The sequence below is a fragment of the Clupea harengus genome, chromosome 7 (genome assembly GCF_900700415.2).
Source record: "Clupea harengus chromosome 7, Ch_v2.0.2, whole genome shotgun sequence".
Taxonomy (NCBI): domain Eukaryota; kingdom Metazoa; phylum Chordata; class Actinopteri; order Clupeiformes; family Clupeidae; genus Clupea; species Clupea harengus.
The window spans coordinates 1,024,312-1,047,934 of NC_045158.1; the positions used below are offsets into that span (position 1 = coordinate 1,024,312).

Here is a 23,623-nt window from a genome sequence, read left to right on the forward strand (position 1 = left end):
CCCCGCCCCCTTCCTATATTTTCCCTGCCGACCTCAAGCAGATGGGTCCCCCCTTATGTGCCGTGGTTCTGCTTAAGGTTCCTTCCTGATTTACAGGGAGTTTTTTCTTGCCCCTGCTGCCATTGTGCTTGCTCTAAGGGGGTCCAGGCTCTGGGCTCTGTGAAGCGCCTTGAGAAAATGATATTGTTTTGGCGCCATATAAATAAAATTGAATTGAATTATATCATGTCATTCATCAATTCCAAGCTAACTTCACCACCGTCGTCAATCCATCACACATCTGGCACCAAATCAGTGGGACGACACTGGTAGTGGTTGAGACAAACTGTGCATAACCTTATGCCACCATCAGGCGGCCAGAGGAGTTACAATTTAACATCAATGGTTATTTTCTGCGAAAATATCGATTTCAGCGCATTAAATTGCCTAGGATATGCCCTGCATCAGAAAAAAACACGATGCAAACAATGTACCACTGGTTACTGTGTATGCTATCTAGGGCCCACTACAAAGAGGCTCGTGAGTTTTCTCACAAGACATATAAACTAATCTAAGTCAGGATGAACTGAGGACTCGTGACGCCAATAGAATCAAACTGGCAGAAGATTTTCTGCCGAGTGGCGAACAAATACGACATTCTTTCAGCACGTCGTTGACAAACTACACGTGAGGACCATGAGCTAAATCCGCGCGGAGACACTAGTCTTCGCGTCACAGTGATGTAATTTATCGATTGGTTCGCCATTGTGCAAGGGAGGCGTATAAAGTGGAGTCACTTAGAAGAAGCCACAAGTTATCAGGAGAGGTGGCGATATAGCCTAGGTCGTCCAAACTGTAGCCTACTTGAAAGAACTTTGAAAGCACAGCAAATTATTTCAAAATGCAGTGCTGTGCGAAATCCGGGGGATTTCTCATCTCCAGATCTGTTAACCGCCTTGTGCGCTCCAAAAATCTCCAAAATTTTGAAAGACTGCTTATTCGAAACCAGCAAGTTGTTGCACCTATCCGCGAATTACGGACGTCCGTGGTTTTCCAGACGAGGAAAATAGAGATAATGTTGCCAAGGCACGACGACTTTACCGAAAGACATATAGGACCAGGTGAAAAGGAGAAAAAGGAGATGCTTAGTACTCTTGAGCTTGAGGTAGGCAAAAAATGTGCCAATACTTATTAACTAAAACGGATGTTGGTTTGTTTTTTTATGATTTTGATGTTATCGATACTGAATGTGACCTTAGCCTATTAAGAATATTTTGTAATCAAGCTAGTGATATCACACAATGAATTGTCTTATGCATCTGTAAAGTGTCCCAGCCTAGGCCATTAGGCTAACTAAGGGAATTCGTCTGTGTTTTTTTGTTTATAATTGATTGCAGTCCGTTGAGGAGTTGATAGAAAAGACCATTCCATCTTCTATCCGCTTGAAGAGAGTTATGAAAATGGATGATCCCATCTGTAAGTTTTTGTCTCTTTCTGCTGAAATCAGAGCACGTGTTAATGTTGTGAATTCCTTGCTTGTGTAAGGTGTTTGGGATACACGGTTCGGCTCATAATGCTAGGCTCCTAGATGTTAACGCACCGTTAACTGCATTCATTTTGAGGGTAAAAACGACTAGGCTATATCAAATGTACGGTTTCATAACATTATACGCTATTTGTGTGGAAATTACTTTTAATTAGCATCACGTCAAGCAATAATAATCAGTTGTATAATCCCTTACAGCTATGTGCACGATGCGTTATGTCAGAGTTTCTTTGTACGAGGATTGCGCTGTCAAATTTCCTTTGAACATATTAGGAGTTGTTTTTGCGAAAGTCCCCGTGCAGCACCAATCTCTTGCTGGGAATGGAACTTGCCAATAGGATGACTACGAGAGTGTAAAGTTCAGCCTTGAATTCCCGTCTCAAGGCCAGTTTAATCTGGTTAGGACATTGCCTCACGCCTTTAGCATTAACAGTGCAACTTTGCATACTAAGATATGTAGCTATTGATTTATTTCGGCGTGAACAAGATGAATAAATACATGTTCACCCTTGCAACAACACACTATATAGCATAATAATAGAACAGCAACAATAGTAATAATAATAGCCCCTATATGATAATGGCGAAAACCTTGATTTAGGCTACCTTGCCCAGGCTACGAACGAAGTCTTTTGAATGCCCCTCATACCATCTCATGGCTCCGACGATGTTCTGAAAATGATGGGCTACGGTGTGGTGGATGTGGCTTAAGCGCATGCCGGAGCTGTCCGTTCATTTGTATTTTCTCAAGCAGAGATGCTCTCACAATAAGTATTTGAATGGGAATTGGATAAGTCGTAGGCTGTTGTCTGTTTGTTTACTAGGCTAATAGCCCCCTCTGTATTTGTAGCGTGCATCTGGCACTAGCCTTTTAATTAAACCTAGAGGGATGTATGTGAGTTCCAGTGTCAGTCTATCTGAACTAGATAGCCCTGTCTAGTCTGGCTGACTGTACAGCTCTGAACCACTGGTCTAGTCATGCAGAAAGCCAAACTGTGATATTCAATGGGAGGCCATGCTGAAACGTGCTTGCTTAGCCTGGTGTGAGTGGAGCTGGCAAACGACACCAATTGGTTCCTGCTTTAACAGTAGAGGAGTTGTGATTTTAAATGTGTTACTCTTTACCCAGAGCACTTTTGGCTGCAAAGCATCAGACGCTCTGAATGTTGTTAAGTGAGTCCATCAAAATGTCACTGCATTATCTTATTCTACCTTAATAGTGTTTGTGGTGCCCTGTGCAGGTGATGAACATGCGTTATTTCTTGTAACACTGGTTTCTGCTATAGGAAATGAAGGAGAACCAGAGTTTTGTCTGGGCATGTTTTTTTTTTTTTTATATTTCCTGGAATAGTTCAGCTGAGGTGCATTTCCAGACCATAAGCTGCACTGTATATAAACCACATGATTAGTGTTTTTGTGTTATTTTGAAAAGAAAAGCTGTGTATTGACCGCACCTGTGTATTAGCCGCAGTTTATTAAACGTTGCCTTGTGTCACGTAAAACTAAATGCCATGCAGTTGTGGTGTGAGCATTACTAGCCATTTAAAAGTTGCTGTATAAAATAGGAATGGGCGTCTCAAGCAGAAACATAAGGGAGCAAAGCAAAAATACTACACCCCCTCCCCGCACGTGTTCACACTCACACGAGAGAGAGACCCATTCACTACCTGTCTGCCCAATGAGAAAGAAATGCTTTGCCGTTTAAAGGCTGCAACCGAATATTAACCGCTGCAGAAATGTTTACACAAATCCACGTATAAACCATGTGGATAATCATGAAATGACCGTAAGCTGAAATTAATTTAGCCGTATATGTGCTTAGGTTTTTTTTTTTTTTTTTTTCATATTTAGATAATGAATTTTAGTGAAGTAAAATTAGATTTTCTTCTAGGGTGTTAACCCCAACAGTGATGATACAGGTAAATGTTCTGTTGCATGCACAGCCCTGTGTTTGATGGCCCATATGCTATACTCAACAGGTGAAAATGAAATCCTTGAGTCTCTTCAGAAGATTGCGTCTAAGAACAAGTTGTGGAGGTCCTATATTGGCATGGGCTATTATAGTTGTGCCGTCCCCCCAGTGATCCAGAGAAATCTGCTGGAAAACTCTGGATGGTTGGTGTCTTTGATCATTTTCCATGTCACTTTTCTGGTCTTTAGAATATTGATTACCATATTTTGCGGAAATGCAGTGCAATCGCAGTAAAGTTGCAATATCCAGAACTTCTCATGTAGAAAAATATTGTTTGCGAACAGGGAAAAAATACTCATTTGGAATTGAGCAAAAGGTTATAGAATAGGATTACAGGGCAGCTTAATTCATCTTGTAGTCCGTGTACCCAATGGTATGCCATCATTAGCCTGTAATTCTGTGACTTCAAATAATGACAAAAACTCTCAGTGGACATTTAGAACAATTAGTTCTTGTCTCTTGCCTTAAAGGGTGACTCAGTACACACCCTACCAGCCCGAGGTTGCGCAAGGGCGCCTGGAGAGCTTACTGAACTACCAGACCATGGTGTGTGATCTCACTGGCTTAGCGGTAGCCAATGCCTCTCTCCTGGATGAGGGCACAGCTGCTGCAGAAGCCATGCAGCTCTGCCACAGGTCAGTGGACAAGAACTCTATTTTCTGCTGTTGTCATGGTGCCCAAGTGACATGTACATCTCTGTTGTCATGGTGCCCAAGTGAAATGTACATCTCTGTTGTCATGGTGCCCAAGTGACATGTACATCTCTGTTGTCATGGTGCTCAAGTGACATGTACATCTCTGATGCTCGCCTTTCAGACAAAATAAAAGGAACACCTTCTACATTGACCCGCGCTGTCACCCACAAACGATTGCAGTTGTGCGGACTCGTGCAAAGTAAGTTGTGGAGTCCTTTTTTTTTTTTTTTTTTTTTTTTTTTTTTAAAAGGTTCATAGGGAGTTAATGTTGAGTAGCTGTATTAAATGATTCATTTTTCCACACTGCACATACTAGTTACATTGGTGTGAAGACCATCCTGAAGCTGCCCCATGAGATGGACTTCAGTGGAAAGGATGTGAGCGGTGTGCTCTTCCAGTACCCAGACACAGATGGCCGTGTTGAAGACTTCACTGCCTTAGTTGATCGAGCGCATAAGGGGGGGGTAAGGATGCCATTTTCCTTTTTGGTTTCTGAATGTACGTACAATTTCTGCTCCTCGAGTAAATTGATTGTGCTGCTGAGATTCCTAAGGTAACATAGACACATAAAAAGACTTGGTATTGTTCTTGATATGTGATCTGACTCAGTATGGTCATACTTAGTTCAATTTTATAATTTTTTTTTGTGAAAAGTCAAAACATATTGTGAGATCAGCAATTCCTCTGTATAGGCAAGAGTTTTTTGCTGGGGGATAAGCTAATTGCAATTGTAGTTGTAAAGTATTTTATGGGCAGTGCTTTGTTTTAAATTTGTTTTGGAAAGTCAATATTGACCAGATGTTTTATCTATGCCACTCTTTAAAGAGTGGACGTTGTACTGTTCAATTGTGTGTGTATATATCTAATTTTCGAATCTCTCCTAAGGCCCTGGCGTGTTGCGCCACAGATCTATTGGCCCTCTGTATCTTGAGGCCACCTGGGGAGTTTGGGGTGGATGTGGCCCTGGGAAGCTCTCAGCGCTTTGGAGTCCCTCTTTGTTACGGTGGACCTCATGCAGCCTTCTTCTCCGTCAAAGAAAGCCTTGTCCGCATGATGCCTGGCAGGATGGTGGGGGTGACGAGGTAGGAACCTGTATTAAACCGGAAAACGTCTGTTATAAATGATAACATAATTGGCATCGTTAAAGGGCTGAGCTCTGATGGAGCAACACAACCTAATGTTTTTTTTTTGTGCAAAGCATGACCTTAAAGTGTTTGCCCATCTAGCGTTCTCCTACTGTGGCTCTTTGTCTTATAATTAGTTATTTTCCATCCTCACTATATTTGTTTTATAATTTAGAATGTGTGACAACTTTGGGTCTCCACTGACGGGCTCTCTACTGTGACCAATCATTATGTGTCTACAGTATGCTACAGTGCTGTATGATTATCTGGATGGATTGGATTGCACTCTCTTAGCTCTATTATTTTGTTCACTTTAATGACCTTAAAATACCAGTTTGATAACTTGTTGCTTGTAGTGTACCATTTTGTCTTGTCATCTAACGCCATTACAACAAGGTTTTTCCGGCAAGTTACATTTTCAAGTTTTCTTTTCATTTTGTGGTGTTCACGTAAAAATTGTTTAATTTCTCATTCTATATATTAATCAAGCGTTTTGTAATTTGCTTTAAATAAAATGTGTCTGCTAAATACCTGAAACATAGATAACCTTACCAGTTATGTTGTAATCTAGTCTCTGCCTCTGGTTGTTGTGTAAATGGACCTGTATCCAGTGAGTATAGAGCTATATAGTGAGGACTCCACTCCCCAACACCTTAAGAGCCCAAGGTCCTAGTGTCCAAGGGTACGGGTTCAGAGTCCAGTGAGTATAGAGCTGTATAGTGAGGTCTCCACTCCCCAACACCTTAAGATCCTAGTGTCCAAGGGTACGGGTTCAGAGTCCAGTGCAGGAATGTGCTTCTCATAATGAGTTGTCTTGCATGAATTGCAAATGTTAATGATGTGAAACTAGTATCTTTCATTTATATTGAACAGTGAAGTTCACAGGGTACAATTCTTGTTGGTGTACTTGACTGTTTGAATAGTGTGCATCCATCATTAGACACACATTCATTAGTTCAGCTGCAGGACTCTGTGCCATCTGAGCGTAACGTTAATGTTAATTACACAAATTACAACTACATTTTAGGCTGCCAATCAGTGCATTATTGAGTTAACTTTGGTTGAATACAGGTTTCCTGAATAACACAGAACTTTTTCATATAAATGGTTCTGCCTACAAGTGTTGGGTATTTTCTGTACACTTATTGCACATTAACGGTCATTATTTATTATTATCATGACCCTTAACTGTTGTACTCAGAGATGCTGCTGGTAAGGAAGTCTATCGTTTGGCTCTGCAGACCAGAGAACAACATATTCGCAGAGACAAAGCTACCAGTAACATTTGTACAGCTCAGGTGGGTAATTCTTAACCCTAACAAACATAACATAATACTGAACATAATATTTTAGTTTGATTATATTTGATTCCAGTACAATGTTTTCTCTTTTTTTTTTATGTGGAATTCATGAATCATGTGATCTTCTCAGGCTCTTCTTGCCAACATGGCCGCTATGTTTGCCGTGTACCATGGACCTCAAGGTTTGCGTCACATAGCTGAGAGGACTCACAATGCTGTCTTGATCCTGGCTGAAGGTATTCTGTCAATTAAATCATCATTCATTCTCATCTAATGCTAAATTTGTATGGATTGTGACATTGTCACAGAATTAACTTCTAAAATCTTTGCTGTTAAAGGACTAAAGCGTGCAGGTCACAAGCTACAACATGAAATGTTCTTCGACACATTGAAAATCCACTGTAGTGTGGCTGCTAAAGACATCTTGGAAAGAGCAGTTCAGCGCGAGATCAATTTACGAATTTACAGTGAAGAAGTGGTGAGGCCAGCTTTTTTACTCAAATGTGTACACTAGCTGTTCTTCATGGAACAAGCTTTCACTTCTCAGTATCTTCTGTACCCCAACAGCTTGGAGTTTCCCTGGATGAGACGGTGACCGAGAGGGATCTGGATGATCTTCTTTGGGTGTTTGGCTGTGAATCTTCAGCTGTAAGTTGTACATATGTCAGTATGTGTATATGTATGGACGGGTGGATTGCCATTTTCGCTAGTTTACTATGCGACAGGCTATGTTGCTGGTACTTGTGCTGTAACAATAAAAGGACTACTAATAATACTACTACTACTACTACTACTACATGCCTAAAATCGTCCACGAAATGTAACGCACAGAATAATGATTTCACTTTTTTTTTCCCCGCAGGAACTTATTGCTGAGAAAATGAGTGGACTGACTAAGGGCCTCCTGGGAAGTCCTTTCAAGAGGACAAGCAAGTACCTAAACCATCCAGTGTTTAACAGGTTTGTCCACAAGATAAATGTCAAAGATGTCACGGATATACTTTCAGTCGTTTCTTGTAGTGGTTTTACCCTTTTGTATACATTTCAGCAACACTATTTCGATAGGTCAGATAGGTCCAGGTTAGAGATGCTTAAGTGAGGTTTTTTTTTATATATATTTAAAAATGGACTGAGAGGGCTGTGTGGTATCTATAATGTTGTAAAAGTGGTACTTGTGGAGACGGAGAGGCTGTGTTATATCTAGAATGCTGTGACCTTACAAGAGTTAGTGATTCATATTTGTGTTGATTCTGAGAAAAAATGGGTAGGAAATATATTGTTATCCACAAGAAACATGTAATCATTTAAAGCAAAAATGGCACAAGGACAGATTAGCTTTGGAATCCTAGATGGGAAGGGGATGTTTGCCTGTGAGCATCAAAGAACACTGGTTATGACTTCAATAATGCATCAAGGAACACTGGTTATGACCTCAATAACACATCAAGGAACACTGGTTATGACCTCAATAATGCATCAAGGAACACTGGTTATGACCAATAATACATCAAGGAACACTGGTTATGACCAATAATGCATCAAGGAACACTGGTTATGACCAATAATGCATCAAGGAACACTGGTTATGACCAATAATACATCACAGGACACTGGTTATGACCAATAATACATCAAGGAACACTGGTTATGACCAATAATACTGATCCATTTGTACTTGTTCTATTTCACAGTTACCACTCTGAGACCAACATTGTGAGATATATGAAACGTCTAGAGAACAAAGACATATCTCTTGTGCATAGTATGATTCCACTTGTAAGTGTGCACATGAATCATATTTACATGCATTTATTTTTCTTCATCTAAAATAATTTTTACCAATGGTATTCTTCTACACATGAATGGTTAATCTTCAACTTCATCCCCAAAAAAAACGTTCATTCTAGGGATCTTGTACGATGAAATTGAACAGCTCTGCAGAACTGATGGTGAGCGGAGCCATTTTGTCATTACCCATTGCTGCTGATTATGTATAATAAGGTGATAAACATTTTCCTTGCTTTTATGTATGTATGTATTTATCTGATGGATTGCTTCATATCCACAGCCAATCACTTGGAGGGAATTTGCAAACATCCACCCATTTGTGCCACTGGACCAAGCTGTAGGTTATCAACAGCTGTTCCACCAGCTAGAGAAAGACCTCTGCGAGATCACTGGCTATGACAAGATCTCCTTTCAACCAAACAGGCAAGACCTTGAGTTGTAGGATGATTGTGTGCATATGTACAATGGATATTTGAGTTGTTGGATGATTGTGTATGTACGATATATATTTAAGCAATAAGACACAAGTGAGAATGGGGGTTGGTAAAGGTTGGCTGTAGGCCCAAGGCCGGACTACCAGCTGATTGAGTTTGATGGGTTTTCTTGACAAGAAAGTGTGTGTGTGTGTGTGTGTGTGTGTATACTACCGTTCAAAAGTTTTGGGTCATTTAAAAATGTCCTTGTGTTACATGAAAGTGAATAGGAAATATAGCTAAATTAATGGGAAATATCGTCATTGACAAAAGCAAAGTTTGAAGGACACAATAATTATTTCAATTTAAAAATAATAATTTCCAACCTTGCCAAAGAAGATTTGCAGCAATTCTAGTCGTCTCTTCAGACTGCCTCTTCACCCCATGCTTCCTGAAGCACCTCCCATAAACTGGATTGGCTTGATGGGCACTTCTTCCGTACCCTACGGTCAATCTGAATCTCACCCCTATGGAGCTGTTGTAGGAGCAGAGACTGCTAGACGAAACACCAGCAGACTGCTTCTTCCCCGAATAGTTCTTGCATAGTTTTAGAGCCTACAACAGGACAATGACTCCAAGCACAGCTCCGATCAAGAGCCATCCATAGGGTATGGCGTTGCAGAATGGAATGATAGCCTTCCTTATTCGGATCCCTTTTGTCCTATACAAATCTCCCACTTTACCACCGCCAAAGCAGCCCCAGACCATCACATTGCCTCCAGCATGCTTGACCGAAGCCATCAAGCACCTCTCTGGCATCTTTTCATTTGGTCTGTGTCTCTTATATGTTCCTTGACACGAACACCAACTTAGATTTGTCTGCCAAAAACCTTTTTTCTCCCAATCTGCCTCTGTTCAGGATCTGTGTTTGGTGTTTTGCAGATACTATTTAACAAAGCTGCCAGTTAAGGACCTGTGTCTGTTACTCAAACCAGACAATCTAAGAGGACACAATGTATTTGTCTTGCTCTGGTCCAGTTAAGGACCTGTGTCTGTTACTCAAACCAGACAATCTAAGAGGACACAATGTATTTGTCCTCGTGCTCAGGTGTGCAGGGACCTCCCCCCCCCCTCTCTTCTGGTTGGAGCCAGTTTGTGCTGCTCTGTGAAGGAAGTAGTACAGTGTTGTACACTGATCTTCAGTTTCATGGCAATTTTTCACAAGTAAAAGCCTTCATCAACAGGGATGGTCTGATGAGTTTAAGAAGAAACAGCCATTTTGAGCCTGTAATTAAACCCATAACTGCTGATCCTCCAGACACTCGACTAGTTTAAAGAAAGGCAGTTTCATTGCTTCTTTAATCAGCACAACAATTTTCAGCTGTGTTAACATTTGCAAAAGGGTTTTCTAATGATCAATTGTCCTCTTAAAATGATAAACTTGCATTAGCAAACACAATGTGCCATTGGAACACGGGACTCTGCTACATTATTTTACATTAACAATGTCTACACTGTATTTCTGAGCAATTTGTCATTGTAATGGACAAAAAATGCTTTTGTTTTGAAAGCAAAGAAATTACATGACCCCAAACTTTTGACCTTTAGTGTGTGTGTGTGTCCTGTTGCATAACCCTTTTATAATGGCCAGTACGCAGTCACCAGACTTACAGTATGTTTAGTGCTTCTACTAGATATAGATTGTTGATGGTTACCTAATCTTTTCCTTGGTCTGGCCTTTGTACTAATCTTTGTACTTTGTCTCCGGGATACGCTGAGTCTTCATCCTGGTTTCTACATGTGCTGTTTTGCAGTGGTGCTCAGGGAGAGTATGCTGGCCTTGCTGCCATCAAAGCCTATCTCAACTCCAAAGGGGAGTCCCATCGACTTGTAAGTAGTATATCAGTCAAGGTTGCTTTTTGCCTGTTCTCCTTTCTGGGGTAAAAGCACATGGGTAGCCCAGAATATTGGAAAGTTTTATTTGAGAATTTCTGCAAGAGTAGGACTGACCAACCTAAGCTATTGGGTTGTGGGGTTTACTCCTAAACCAGTGGTCACCAACCTTTTTAGGCCCAAGATCACCGACCTCTGCCTTGGTGACAGGCAAGATCTACCTATTGAGGCGTTGAGAGAGAAAAATACTGTCCAGACTGTACTTACAACTTAACTTTTTATTTGGCCTAATTGTAATTGAATGAAATCAAACACTTTGGTCCAGCTTTCAAATTGAGGTGACCAAGAACACACTTAATCAGGGGTTCTCAACCTTTTCTACTCCAAGGCCCACCTATTCGTATTTGTAACAGGGTGGGGCCCAATAGACACCCCGCTTATTTTAGCTAATCTATATTCTATTCTAATTAATAAGCAATTGTTATGTGTCACAAAGAGCAACATCAGCACTTGCTACAGGTGGGAGCCTAGAAATTAATACACAGGGGTGCAAACTTGTCACCTTTCGGCGAAATTCGCCGTTTTTGATCCAAAATAGGTAATTTGTGTGATTCGTGTAAATCTGCAATACAAATATTGTAGGGGGGGGGGGGGGGTCCTTCCAAGTAATCTGCGAACGCAAGCTGTCATGAATATTTTTTTTCAAGCTTGTTCGTTTGGCCAATCCCATGTCACCATGACAGGCACGCTTTTTATTTCGGGTCTGTTCGAAATGGAAGGTAGCTGCCTCGATGCCGTAATAGACAGGTGTATTACAAGACATGTCTTTCGGGTGAAAGCGTTGGTTTCGAGCGGCCTTTTTAAGATGGCATTTACGGTAACGTGTGACGTTGGTACGCTGCAAGAACGTTATACTATCTAACGTAGGCTAACGTGCTAATGTCAGACAGTTGGCTGACAGACGCCTCGAAAATCACATCAACCATTTTTGCTGGTTACAATAACGGTGTTATCGGATAGTACAGTGTCTTTTTCTCGGTAACTTTTGAAAAATCTAAGCGTGAAAACGCCGAAATACTTAAAATACATGGCCGTCAGCCGAGTTTGGTCCGGAGTTTAGCTGCTAAAGTTATCTTCTGTCCTGTCGTTTGAAGCAAACCTTTTAGCTCTGGCATTGGTCTCCCATTATGTATTTATCTATCACTTCACTGGATTGGAAGTCTATTTTCCAGGCTATCGCACGCCCCCTTCATTGAGGCAGAGGTTAGGTTTGCCTCCCCTATGTGCTTTTTCACTGGTTTTATGACAGATCAGCAAGACTAAATAGCTTCTTCACATACGTGAAATACATTACATTACCTATTATATGGATACAAACGACATATAATAAAGGTGTTTCAGTGATGACAAACAATGAGAAAGCAAAAGTCATGCGCTCAACCCAGTGTGTGTGAGGGATTGCACAATCTGAGATGAGGCGCAACTCGTCGCTGCCTCACCTCGCGAGTCGCCTTTCTGTTTGAACAGGACATGGTCAAATTCAGCTTTTTTTTTTTTTTTTTTTTTTTTTTTTTTTTTAATATATATAAATGATCGGAATCATACACAAATTTAATTTAAAGCAAAGATCAGTAGATACATATTAATATTTATTTTATCATTATTTGTTTTTTACTTTTCATGATGACTTTTACTTTTCATGAGGCTCTGCCTCCCCTGACTGCACGTCCCTATGTGTATGTAATCTGAAGCACTGACCCGTTACTGCCGGGCGCTTCACTGCAACTGAACAAACTTATCACTCTCCTACTTCAGTTTGGTTTTAGAATGAGAGAATTTTAGGAGGAGGATGCCATTACTGTGGCTCAACTAGGAGTCAGGTGCAAATGGGCCTTGTCCTGACAAGCTAGACTCAAAGAGTAATTTAAAGGGAAAAGAATATGTGTTCCCACTGTCACAGTTTTTCAAGAACACGGAGAAGCTAGGCCATGCCTGATGCAGCCTCTGTTGATTTTCTGTTCCTATAGTTGGCCCTTTTTTTGGCTTAATACCTGATGGAGATTTTTGATGTAATGTGCTTTGGTGAAGTGGACTGGAGTGGGTGGTCGGGAGGGTATTGGGGTGGGTGGTTGGGTTGGCCTGTGCCCGTGCAACATTCAACACAGGAATGTTTATGATGAAACTGTTACCAGAGCACAAAATAGTTTACAACAGCACAAGGTTTTTCATAGATCTAGCCTCATAATTTAGTTGTCAAAGTGCACCAGATTGATGCATTGAACTTTAAAATGTGCAAAATGTTCTTATATATTCCCCCGGGGAGCATGCCCCGGACCCTAGGGGGTTCGCATCGTTGTCACCTTTTTCATCCCTGATGAGTTTGCACCCCTGAATACAAGAAAATCTAACTCTACAAATTCACAAAACATCTTTGTGCATTATCTAAACAAATCATGGAAATGGATCAGGTTTGATTTCATGGGGGCTATGAATATATTAATATATGATTGTGAAGTCGTGCAAAAAGTATCCAGAGTTATACTGAGAACTTAAACCAAAATGTCCCTTTAAAGAGTTTTGAGGTTCCTTCTATATTTTGACTCCATTGAGACCAGAGATGTTTGAAATGTTCCTCTGTTCTCAGGTGTGCCTGATCCCTAAATCAGCCCATGGTACTAACCCTGCCAGTGCCCAGATGGCAGGTATGAAGGTCCAGGTGGTGGAGGTGGATAAAGATGGAAGCATTGATGTGGTTCACTTGAAGGCCATGGTAAGATGCTCAAAGTTACTTTTAAATTGACTAAAAACTACACTGAAAATAGTTTGTTAGTGAAATTAGTAGACATGGCATAACCCTGCACAATTGACACTGATGAAGGCTCTCGCTCTCTCTCTATGGTTGTGTGTGTGTGTCTCTCTCTCACACACACACAGTACCAGTCAAAAGATTGGACACTCATCTTCTCATGCGATTATTTTTTTATTATTTCCTACATTATCGATTAATACTGAAGACATCAAAACTATGAAGGAATGCACATGGAATTATGTAGTACACAAAAAAAAGTGTTAAACAAACAAACAGAATATGTTTTATATTTTAGATTCTTCAAAGTAGCCACCCTTTGCTTTGATGACCGCTTTGCACACTCTTGGCATTCTCTCAATCAGATTCATGAGGTAGTCACCTGGAATGGATTACTTTTTGGCTGCTTTTCCTTCGCTCATCCCAAACCATCTCAATTGGGTTTTGGTCAGGTGATTTGTGGAGGCCAGATCTTGTGACACAGTACTCCATCACTCTCCTTCTAGGTCAAATAGCCACGACATAGCCTGGAGGTGTGTTTGGGGTCATTGGCCCTCATTCTCGAACATTTTCTGAAGTTTCTTCTGAAATGTTTCTTACGGGCTTCGGAAAAACAACGTAAGCAAAAGACATCCGCCAAATTCATGCACGCTTGAAAGTGTGGTCCTACGCAGCAGAAGTTTTCTGGGCTGTGCTCCCCCGGAAGAGTTTTCTTAAATTGAAAGCGCGTTCTCGTGCTCCTGAATTTGCATACATACACGCCCTGCCAGCTCCTTATAAGGGCACGCAACCGTAGTGACGTGTGCAGTCGGAATCGACCGAATCTACACGAAAGCAACTCGTAAACGAGTCATGTCAAAGCGCCTAGCGATCACCGTCGAGTTAACGCAGATCTAACTTCAACTATATATGTCTATGACTTGAACGGTGCAGAGATGGACTGTTGCAGGATGTAGATGTGTCCATTCTATTCCACTATAGCTATATCAACGTGATTGAGTTTAGTGCTTATTTATTTATTCACTTACATTTGCAGTGTTCGTGTACATTACATTAAGTCATTTAGCAGACACTTTTGTCCAAAGCGACGTACAAGGGATAGAACAGTCAAGCTACGAGCAATAGAGACCTAGTGTAACAATAAATACTACTTTACATAAGAAATAGAAAAACGAAATAGGAAATTTCGGGTCTTTGGGTCTTCAAAAGCTTCTTAAAGGTAGAGAGGGACGCGCCTGCTCTGGTAGTGCTAGGCAGTTCGTTCCACCAACGTGGAACTACTTGAAAATTCTGGATTGCCGTACTTGCACAGACGGCAGTGCCAAACGACGCTCACTAGACGAGCGCAGCATTCCGGTGTAGTCCTTTTATTTATTTTATGACATCACGGTGCCTCGTAGAATCATGACTTTAGGCCTACATGTGAAACGTAATTGTTAATGATACTTTAATCCGAGGATCTGTAGAGTTGATGTGAACGCAATCACCAACGATTTCTCACAAATTCATTAACACGGAGAGTTTTCTTAAATGCAATTCCTCAAAAAACCACAAGATGGCCCATGGGGCCATCTTGTGGTTTTTGAAGGAATCGCATTTGAGAAAACTCTGGCCGAGTTACGACTGCTATTTCGAGTTCGGAAAGTCTTCTGAAGTTCAGAGCAAATCCCAGATGAGAAAACTTTCATGAATGCCAAATGTTGTCCTAAATCCAATTCAGAAGAAATTCCTCTTAAATTCCTCTTAAATTCTTCTTAACTGCGTTCGAGAATGAGGCCCATTGTCCTGTTGAAAAACACATGATGGGAAGGCATGTCGCTGTAAAAATGCTGTGGTAGCCATGCTGGTTAAGTGTGCCTTGAATTTTGAATAAATCACCAACAAAGCACCCCCGCACCATCACTCCTCCTCCATGGTGGGAACCACAATTGCAGAAACCATCCGCTCTCATACCTTCTGTGAAGACACGGCGGTTGGAACCAAAAATCTAAAATTTTGATTCATCAGACCAAAGTACAAATTTCTACTGGTCTAATGTCCATCCCTTGTGTGTCTTGGCCCAAACAATCCTCTTCTTGTTGTTCTTCCCCAGCAGTGGCAGTAATTCCACCCTGATTCACGCAGTCTCCTCTGAACAGTTGATGTTGAGGGGTCTGCTACTCTGTGAAGCCTTTATGTGGGCTCTAATCTCAGGCGCTGTTAATTGGCGCTTTCTGAGGCTGGTAACTGTAATGAACTTACCCTCTGCAGCAGGGGCGGTCCTTATGAGCGGCAGTTTCATCATAAAGTTTGAATGTATCCTCAAGTGCAGTCGCGAAAACCATCAAAGTTCTTGAAATTTTCCGAGTTAACTGACCTTCATGTCTTAAGAGAAACCACAGTCCATCATTACTCTTACTTAGTTGACTGGTTGTTGCCATAATATGGATAAGTACAGTAGCCATAGTTGACTTCCTCATGAATCTGATTGAGAGAATGCCAAGAGTGTGCAAAGCAAAAGGTGGTTACTTTGAAGAATCTAAAGTATAACAAATATTCTGGTTTGTTTAACACATTTTTGTTTACTATGTAATTCCATATATGGTGTTTCATAGTTTTGATGTCTTCAGTATTACTCTACAATGTAGAAAATAATAAAAACGAGTGAGACGGTGTTTCCAAACTTTTGACTGGTACTGTATATTCCCACCTAGAGCACAAAACACAGTAAATGTTCTGAGTGCCTAGCGGGATCAACAGATGTGTATCTAGCCTTCACTTGACCATATGCCATCAAAATGAATTTAAGGATATACAAAATCCGGTACATAAAAACATAGATTTAATTTAAAGCAACATATCACTATGGATAAAGAATTAAAGGTAAAGGTACTGTTAGAATTAAATGTAGGGGTGCTTCCCTCTACAAAGGTCATGTTCGTAGTTCTCATACTTTATTTTTCCCTTAGGTTGAGAAACACAAGGCTAAATTAGCCGCCATGATGATCACGTATCCCTCTACTAATGGTGTATTTGAAGAGAACGTCCGTGAAGTCTGTGATCTCATCCACGAGAACGGTGGCCAAGTCTATTTGGATGGTGCTAACATGAACGCTCAGGTGAGGAGCCCTACTCCTAGTTTAACAGATGAATTCAGTCATCAAACCTGACATCACTGTCGATTCCCTGAACATTTTAAAAGATGTTGTGTATTCTGTTGTTCAGGTAGGCTTGTGCCGCCCCGGGGATTATGGATCCGATGTGTCTCATCTCAATCTTCACAAAACCTTCTGTATCCCTCACGGTGGTGGAGGCCCTGGGATGGGACCTATTGGAGTGTAAGTCAGTCACAAGTCCTCTTGCAGATGCTCCAATGCCACACACAAATAAATATCAAATCAAGTTTTTTTGCATAATGATTTCATCCAATCAACTGTTCCACAGGAAGGAACACCTTGCCCCTTTCCTACCCAGCCACCCTGTGGTGCCCATGCAGGCCGGTGATGCTCTGAACTCTCTGGGGACAATCAGTGCTGCCCCCTGGGGTTCAAGTGCTATATTGCCAATCTCATGGGCTTATATCAAGGTAAACGTGTCATCTTTTTTTTTATTGGATATCACCGAATAGGTCGCATTGTTTGAGTTCTTCTTTCTGAAGAGCATCATTCTTTGTGGTCATTGTCTAGATTTTCAACGGCAATTAGTGTCCTGAGTTATACAAAGATGATGAGGGTTCGATAAACTGTCGATATAGGCTGATGTGATGGGTCATTGCATGATGGCACACATCACAGCAACAAATGCAATTCTAACCAATAATATGGTGGTCTGAAACCATGTGTTTGTTTCCATTTCATAAAAGACTGAGCATAAATTTAATACAGAAAACGTCTCACTACTTTTTATATTCAATGACTTTTCTTAAGACACGCACGGCTTCTAGCCTACAGCTTAGACTGCTTTGGCTACATAAACATGTATGTAGATGCCGCAATGGCCTCTATATTGAACCAGGGCACTTGACAGTGGAAGTCGTTCCCAATCCCAAAACATTAGTCTCTGAGTGGAAATCGATAGGAAATGGGCTGCATATGAGCGTGCATATCGTAGCACTGGATCCAGAAACGTTAAATTAGCTAATGTTGGAAAGATCTTATTGGCTACATTTTAATGTTATAACCCTAGTTGTAGCAGCCATATGCCACGTTCTGTGTTATTTACAAATTAAATGTGGCCAAAAAGTGTCCCTTCCCTGCACTCTACTTGATGATGTTCTGTTCCTCTCTTATCAGATGATGGGTGCCAGGGGTCTGATGCATGCTACCGAGGTGGCTATCCTTAATGCTAACTACATGGCTAAGAGATTAGAGAACCATTACAAGGTGCTCTTCAGGGGATCCCAAGGTAAACCAGAGACCTTCTGCCTTAACCCATTTTATGAAGTGTGGAACACAAAAATGTTCACCCTTTGCGAAAAATAATGACTGACTTTTTTTTTATTTTTACTTCAGGTTTTGTAGCCCATGAATTCATTTTGGATATTCGACCATTCAAAAAGACCGCCAATATTGAGGCTGTGGATGTGGCAAAGAGACTGCAGGATTACGGTATGAGCACCCTGGAATTTCAATCATTTAACAATTCTCAAGTTGCCGTCATGCATTTCAGCAGTTACTGAAGCATTCAGCCTACTGTCCCTCCCTTGCAGTACTCTGACCTTTGCCCTTTTAATAGTGATAAGATAGAAAGCAGACTGATACCATTTTGAACCCTGTGAACTCTGGAACACTCAGGCTTGGTTTTGTTTACAACACTGTTGCCTCTGACAGATTAAGTCTCGTTTTTTAATAGTTGACATCAGGGCCAAGTTGACCTAGTCAATGAACTAGGGCTTGATTGGGCATGAAATCAATTGCCAGAAGATTACATTAATTTAGTGTTAAGTGTGTAGTGTTAAGGTAGAAATATCTGCCTCAAGTATAATTTGATCCAGGTTTTCTCCACAACAATTAGGAATTGTCATGCCAATCCCACAGATTGCCAACTCAAGAGAATGAATGATTTTAAGAGTCTCCAGTCTTAATTACTACTTGTTTGATGTATGCAAGTCGTCTCCTGCTGCACTGAGTCTTTAAGCAAGGTACTGCACAGGACTGATCCACTGTCAGTCAACACTGCTTGCATCAGGTCATCTGTGTGCCTGTATGTATGTATGTATGTATGTATGTATGTATGCACAGGACTGATCCACTGTCAGTCAACACTGCTTGCATCAGGTCATCTGTGTGCCTGTATGACACGGCAATCTGTTAAGGCAGTTTGACACTGTGGTCTGGAAATAACTCTTTACCCAATAAAAAGTAGCCAGCATCCATTCAGGTCAGAAAAAGCTCCCGTTCCTGTTGATGGACTGAATACTATGGGGACAGCCAGCCACATCAGAGCTCTTGACCCAAAGTAACCCCTTTTGTCTTCCATTACATTGTCATCTTCTTGCCTTGCTGCTTCGTTACAATAGGGCTTGACCTTTCTGATGAGCAAAGGATTAGAATTTGGCTTTAGCAACAGTCAAACCAAAAGAACCTGACTGGGGAAAAAGAGAGCTGTGGCTCTCTAGAGAGGTAGATAGATAGATAGATAGATAGATGGATACTTTATTAATCCTGAGGGAAATGTAGGTGTCCTAAATTCACCTAATTTAGGTGTCCACAGGATTAGATTAACATGTCTTTGTATGTCCACAGGATTAGATTAACATGTCTTCGTATGTCCACAGGATTAGATTAACATGTCTTCGTATGTCCACAGGATTCCACGCTCCAACCATGTCATGGCCCGTGGCCGGCACTCTGATGATTGAACCCACAGAATCTGAGGATAAGGCGGAGATGGACCGTTTCTGTGATGCCTTGATAGGCATAAGGCAGGAGATAGCAGACATTGAAGAGGGCAGAATGGACTTGCGTGTCAACCCACTCAAGGTCAAAGCAGACAAACATCCTGGAACAATGTGTTTAAAGAAGGGGTCGACTGATAGGGCTTTTTTATTTCTTTTCGTTGTAAAAAGAAATGGGCTCCGGCAACATTCATTCTCTGAATGCACTGCACTTGCTAATCTCTTCTTTGAATCCATCTAAAGCAGCTTTGAAAAAAGGCAGGGAGATAAGAAAATGATTGTGTTTGCCTGGGCAAGCTGCTTTTCAAATTTAAAAGCCTTCAATTCTTCCTTCAATATAATCTGTAATGTCAAATCTGGTCCGTATTAGATGAGCTGCATTTCATACTTTCATGATGAAAAATCAAACCTTAACTTGCCTGTGAGCCCAAGCATCACTAAGCCTTTATTCCAAGTCAGTATTTCTCTCATATTCCAAGCTTGGTTTTTAACTTAAGAATAGACTACTTGTACTGATTCAAAAAGGTCCAATTAGCCTAGGACAACTGTGTTAACAGCATTGCTTGAGCACTGCGACGGGCTATCTTCCATCCTTGTTTCCAGCATGTCAGACATCGGCTGGGTTCAGATTAGCGTTTTCTTTTGCTTAGATACTTCCGGGTCATTTAATTCAGTTAGTAACATTCCTAAGTGGCAGCCATGATGAGAGCGAGTCCAATTCTATAAGTGCTTAGGAAAGGTGCTTCAATGCTTCCTTTCTTCTCTCTATTGGCATAGGGTGTACTGGACCATCCTTTACAAGAGGTCATACTAAAGGCAATACTGTCCCACAAGTTATTGCAGCTACCACATTGAGACCCATGTCAGTATGTCTGCCATCACATAATTACACAGCCTAGTGTTAGTGCAGTGATATTCTCTTGGCATTGTTGTTGTCTTCTAAGTCCTTATGAATTCTCCTTTCCTTTCCTTGACCTCATGACGCTTTCCATTGAGGTGAAGTAACAGTTGAAAGGACAAGGACAACGGACCTCATTTCTTTTCACTATCCGACTACAGCCTCTGTTTGCTTTTCAAGTTTGGATAATGTTGTCGGTCTCGGCCAGTGAAGGAATTTAGTGGCGAATGTTAGCCATACCAATAGCATTTTTTCTGACAGATGAGATGCGTCGGGATGGTACATGCATTGCTTGTAAAGTGTGGTTGTTTGGTTTTTTTAAATCAGGAATTTAGATATAAATATATACTGATGACTGATTTGATTACATACAAAACTTCCACTTCATATCTTTCAAAAGTTGATGAAAATACTAAGCAAAGCATTCACATTTTCAGATTTCAAATATTCTGTATTTAAGGTTTTTTGAAGTGCAGACACGCTCACACTTTCCATCTATTCTACAGATGTCTCCACATTCCCTAGCTGTTTTAGCATCAAGCACATGGGACCGGCCCTACTCCAGAGAGTTAGCCGCTTTCCCCATTGTAAGTATATATTCCGCTAGAGGTTAGCATGATCAACGGTGATGAAATTCTGTTGTTATTATTACAATGCATGTGTTGGATACCTCAATTAACAAAAGTCAACATCTACGTTATTTACAGTCATTTGTGAAACCGGAAACCAAGTTTTGGCCATCAATCTCCAGGATCGATGACATCTATGGCGACCAACACTTAGTCTGCACCTGCCCACCAATGGATGTCTACGAGTCCCCCTATGAGCAGGTGGCCTCATCCTAGAGGCGTTCGAGTGGTCACACAGCCACCCAATGTCTTTTTTTGAATATATTTTTATAAGTGTTTTGAGCAGTCTCCATGTTCTACTTTTGATAAAGAGAACTTGATAAGAAAACAGAACTTTAAACATTTTAAACCAGTTTTACTGTGTGTATATATAAATATATGTATGTATGGATGGTTATTCCCCCTGCCCTCCATTCTCCCTCAAGTCAAAGATGTTTAATATACATTTAATGCACTGTCACAATAGTTTATATTTTTAGATGTTTTTTAATCTTTAAGTAATTTTTAGCTTCCTTTCAGTATGACCTGCTGTAGAAATAAAACGCAAACCCTGAAAAAGGATACCAGCATCCATGGATTTTGTTGTATGTTCAGGGAAATGTTTGTATTTACAGGTTATCTTAAAGGACCACAGAGAAGTTGTCCTACTTTTGTCCTTTGAGACTAGTTCCTATAAAAAAATTATTTCTCTCAATACAGTTGAAACGTTAGCTCATTTGATCAAATATAATTATGACATTAATTGTATTGTATTGTAGTATAAAATGTGACCATTTTTAAATTCAATTGCAGTATAGGCACCCATTGTGTTTCTTCTTTGTCCTCGTTTTCTTGTTCTGCCATTGGAATCTATGGCAGTATGGTAAAAAGTTGCGAAATTTGGCACAATTAATAGGGGCATGATTTTCACCATGGTACATGTCTGCGCCTCGAGCAGACTATCGCCACCAACGGGTCAAAGTTGGGAGTTCATTTATACTCTTTTCAAAAACAAGGTACTGTTGGATTCCTTGGATGAAGCAGAATGTCAATTTCTTCTATATTGGATTTAAAAACCAACAAAAAGTTATCATATTGATTTTTGATTTTCGAAAGCAGTCGTATGTCGCAGCCAATCAAAAACCGTGGCAAAGCCACCAAACAGGAAGTGAGGTCATGTCATGCAAAGCTTTAATGTACCGTTTGAGGATGCAAGAAAGAATTGTCATTTTACCAATAGGAAGCGCTGCAATAATCAAAAATATGTTTTGGCTAATATCTGTCTGTTTGCCTTAAAAAAAATATTCTTGTGTCCCAAGGCCAAGACATGGCAACATGTCATGGAAATCTAATTGATGCGGCCTCCATATTGGATTTTATCGAAGGCCACAAATTTTGTCCAGTTTTCACCAAACTTCCTACAGATGATCTTCAGACCAGGCCTCACAAAAGTTATATGGATTTTAGATTTTTTTTAAACCGTTTGCACGTTATAGTTAGTGAGTTTTCAGTGGCCACAAACCTTTTCGAATCTTAACCAAATTTGGCACAGATCATCTTCAAACAAAGCCAAGAAAAGTTATCATACATTTTATTTATAAACCCATCCATCCATGTCAGCCTGTTTGAATTTGGTGGCAAACTGAGTCGAACTGAGCAATCTTTGGTCAATTGACATGAAAGTGTGAGTGCATACAGTCATGCTCTTAACACTTGGGAGTCCAAGACTCTTTAAGGTAGTCTGACATGCCTTGATGTTTTTGTATATTTCCCCCAACTAAATACATTGAGGCAAAAGAGGCATATATGATTATATTCTAGAAGACTTCCGCAATAATTACATGAGCGTAAAAAATGTAGTATACATTTTTTTTATTTAAATCAAATCTAAGCATACCCTTACAAAAACCTCAATATTTCCCACAGGGAAGCAAAGTTTCCATGGCAATGCTGGGCTGCTTGGCTCCCTCATCAATGCTTGATTTAATGTTGCACCAAGAAGAGAGTTTATCTTGGAATCATTTACAAGATAGTCAGCTAACTCATGTTTTATCAAAAGCATATCTAGTATCATTAATGAGAAGGTGGTCTCCTGTTAGTGTTGTTACAACCACACGGCTCAAAGTGGAGATAACATAATGGGGGAGACCACGCCGAGTTAAGGTTTGAATTCAAAAGATAATTTATTAAATAATCAAATCAACTACTTACAAAAAGTCAGTAAATGGGAGGCAAGAAGAAGTAAAGCTCAATGTAGATCAGATCAGCATAGTGTATGTGTAGTGCAGATCAGTGTATGTGTAGTGCAGATCAGCATAGTGTATGTGTAGTGCAGATCAGCATAGTGTATGTGTAGTGTAGATCAGTATAGTGTATGTGTAGTGCAAAAATGGCAGAAAAGGGAGCTGAAGAAAAAGGTGCTGCAGCCAGCCCCAGTAGCTGCAGGACCAGAGCGAGAAGAGAAGAGTGTGTGCTGCAGGACCAAAGCAAGCAGAGAAGAGAAGTGTGTGTGTGTGTGTGTGCTGCAGGACCAGAGCAAGCAGAGAAGAGACTGAGCTCACATCAGGAACTCTTTTTAAGTGTCCCGCCAATCGGCTGCCATCTAGCCACATTGGCCAGACCAGACAGCTCCCCCTGCAGACCGGAGGGAGAGGGACAGCTCAAAGTCTTACTATAACCAGGGTTTGAGTGAGGCAGACCATGCACGGCCAAGCCAGGCGTGACC

The 23,623-nt window shown here is 40.8% G+C and overlaps 1 protein-coding gene across 1 annotated transcript; it reads left to right on the forward strand.

Moving 5' to 3' along the window:
- Nucleotides 1–717: 717 nt before the first annotated feature.
- gldc (glycine dehydrogenase (decarboxylating)) lies at nucleotides 718–21,480 on the forward strand. Its single transcript, XM_012835917.3, has 25 exons — nucleotides 718–1,144; nucleotides 1,377–1,455; nucleotides 3,505–3,640; nucleotides 3,968–4,132; nucleotides 4,314–4,391; nucleotides 4,509–4,656; nucleotides 5,078–5,274; nucleotides 6,518–6,614; nucleotides 6,748–6,853; nucleotides 6,956–7,095; nucleotides 7,185–7,265; nucleotides 7,480–7,577; nucleotides 8,309–8,393; nucleotides 8,525–8,566; nucleotides 8,686–8,828; nucleotides 10,633–10,708; nucleotides 13,356–13,481; nucleotides 16,466–16,615; nucleotides 16,722–16,834; nucleotides 16,941–17,082; nucleotides 17,789–17,900; nucleotides 18,008–18,103; nucleotides 19,305–19,477; nucleotides 20,797–20,877; nucleotides 20,998–21,480. The coding sequence occupies exons 1-25, from the start codon at nucleotides 881–883 to the stop codon at nucleotides 21,133–21,135; spliced, it is 3,066 nt and encodes a 1,021-aa protein (XP_012691371.2). The 5' UTR covers nucleotides 718–880; the 3' UTR covers nucleotides 21,136–21,480.
- Nucleotides 21,481–23,623: the final 2,143 nt, after the last annotated feature.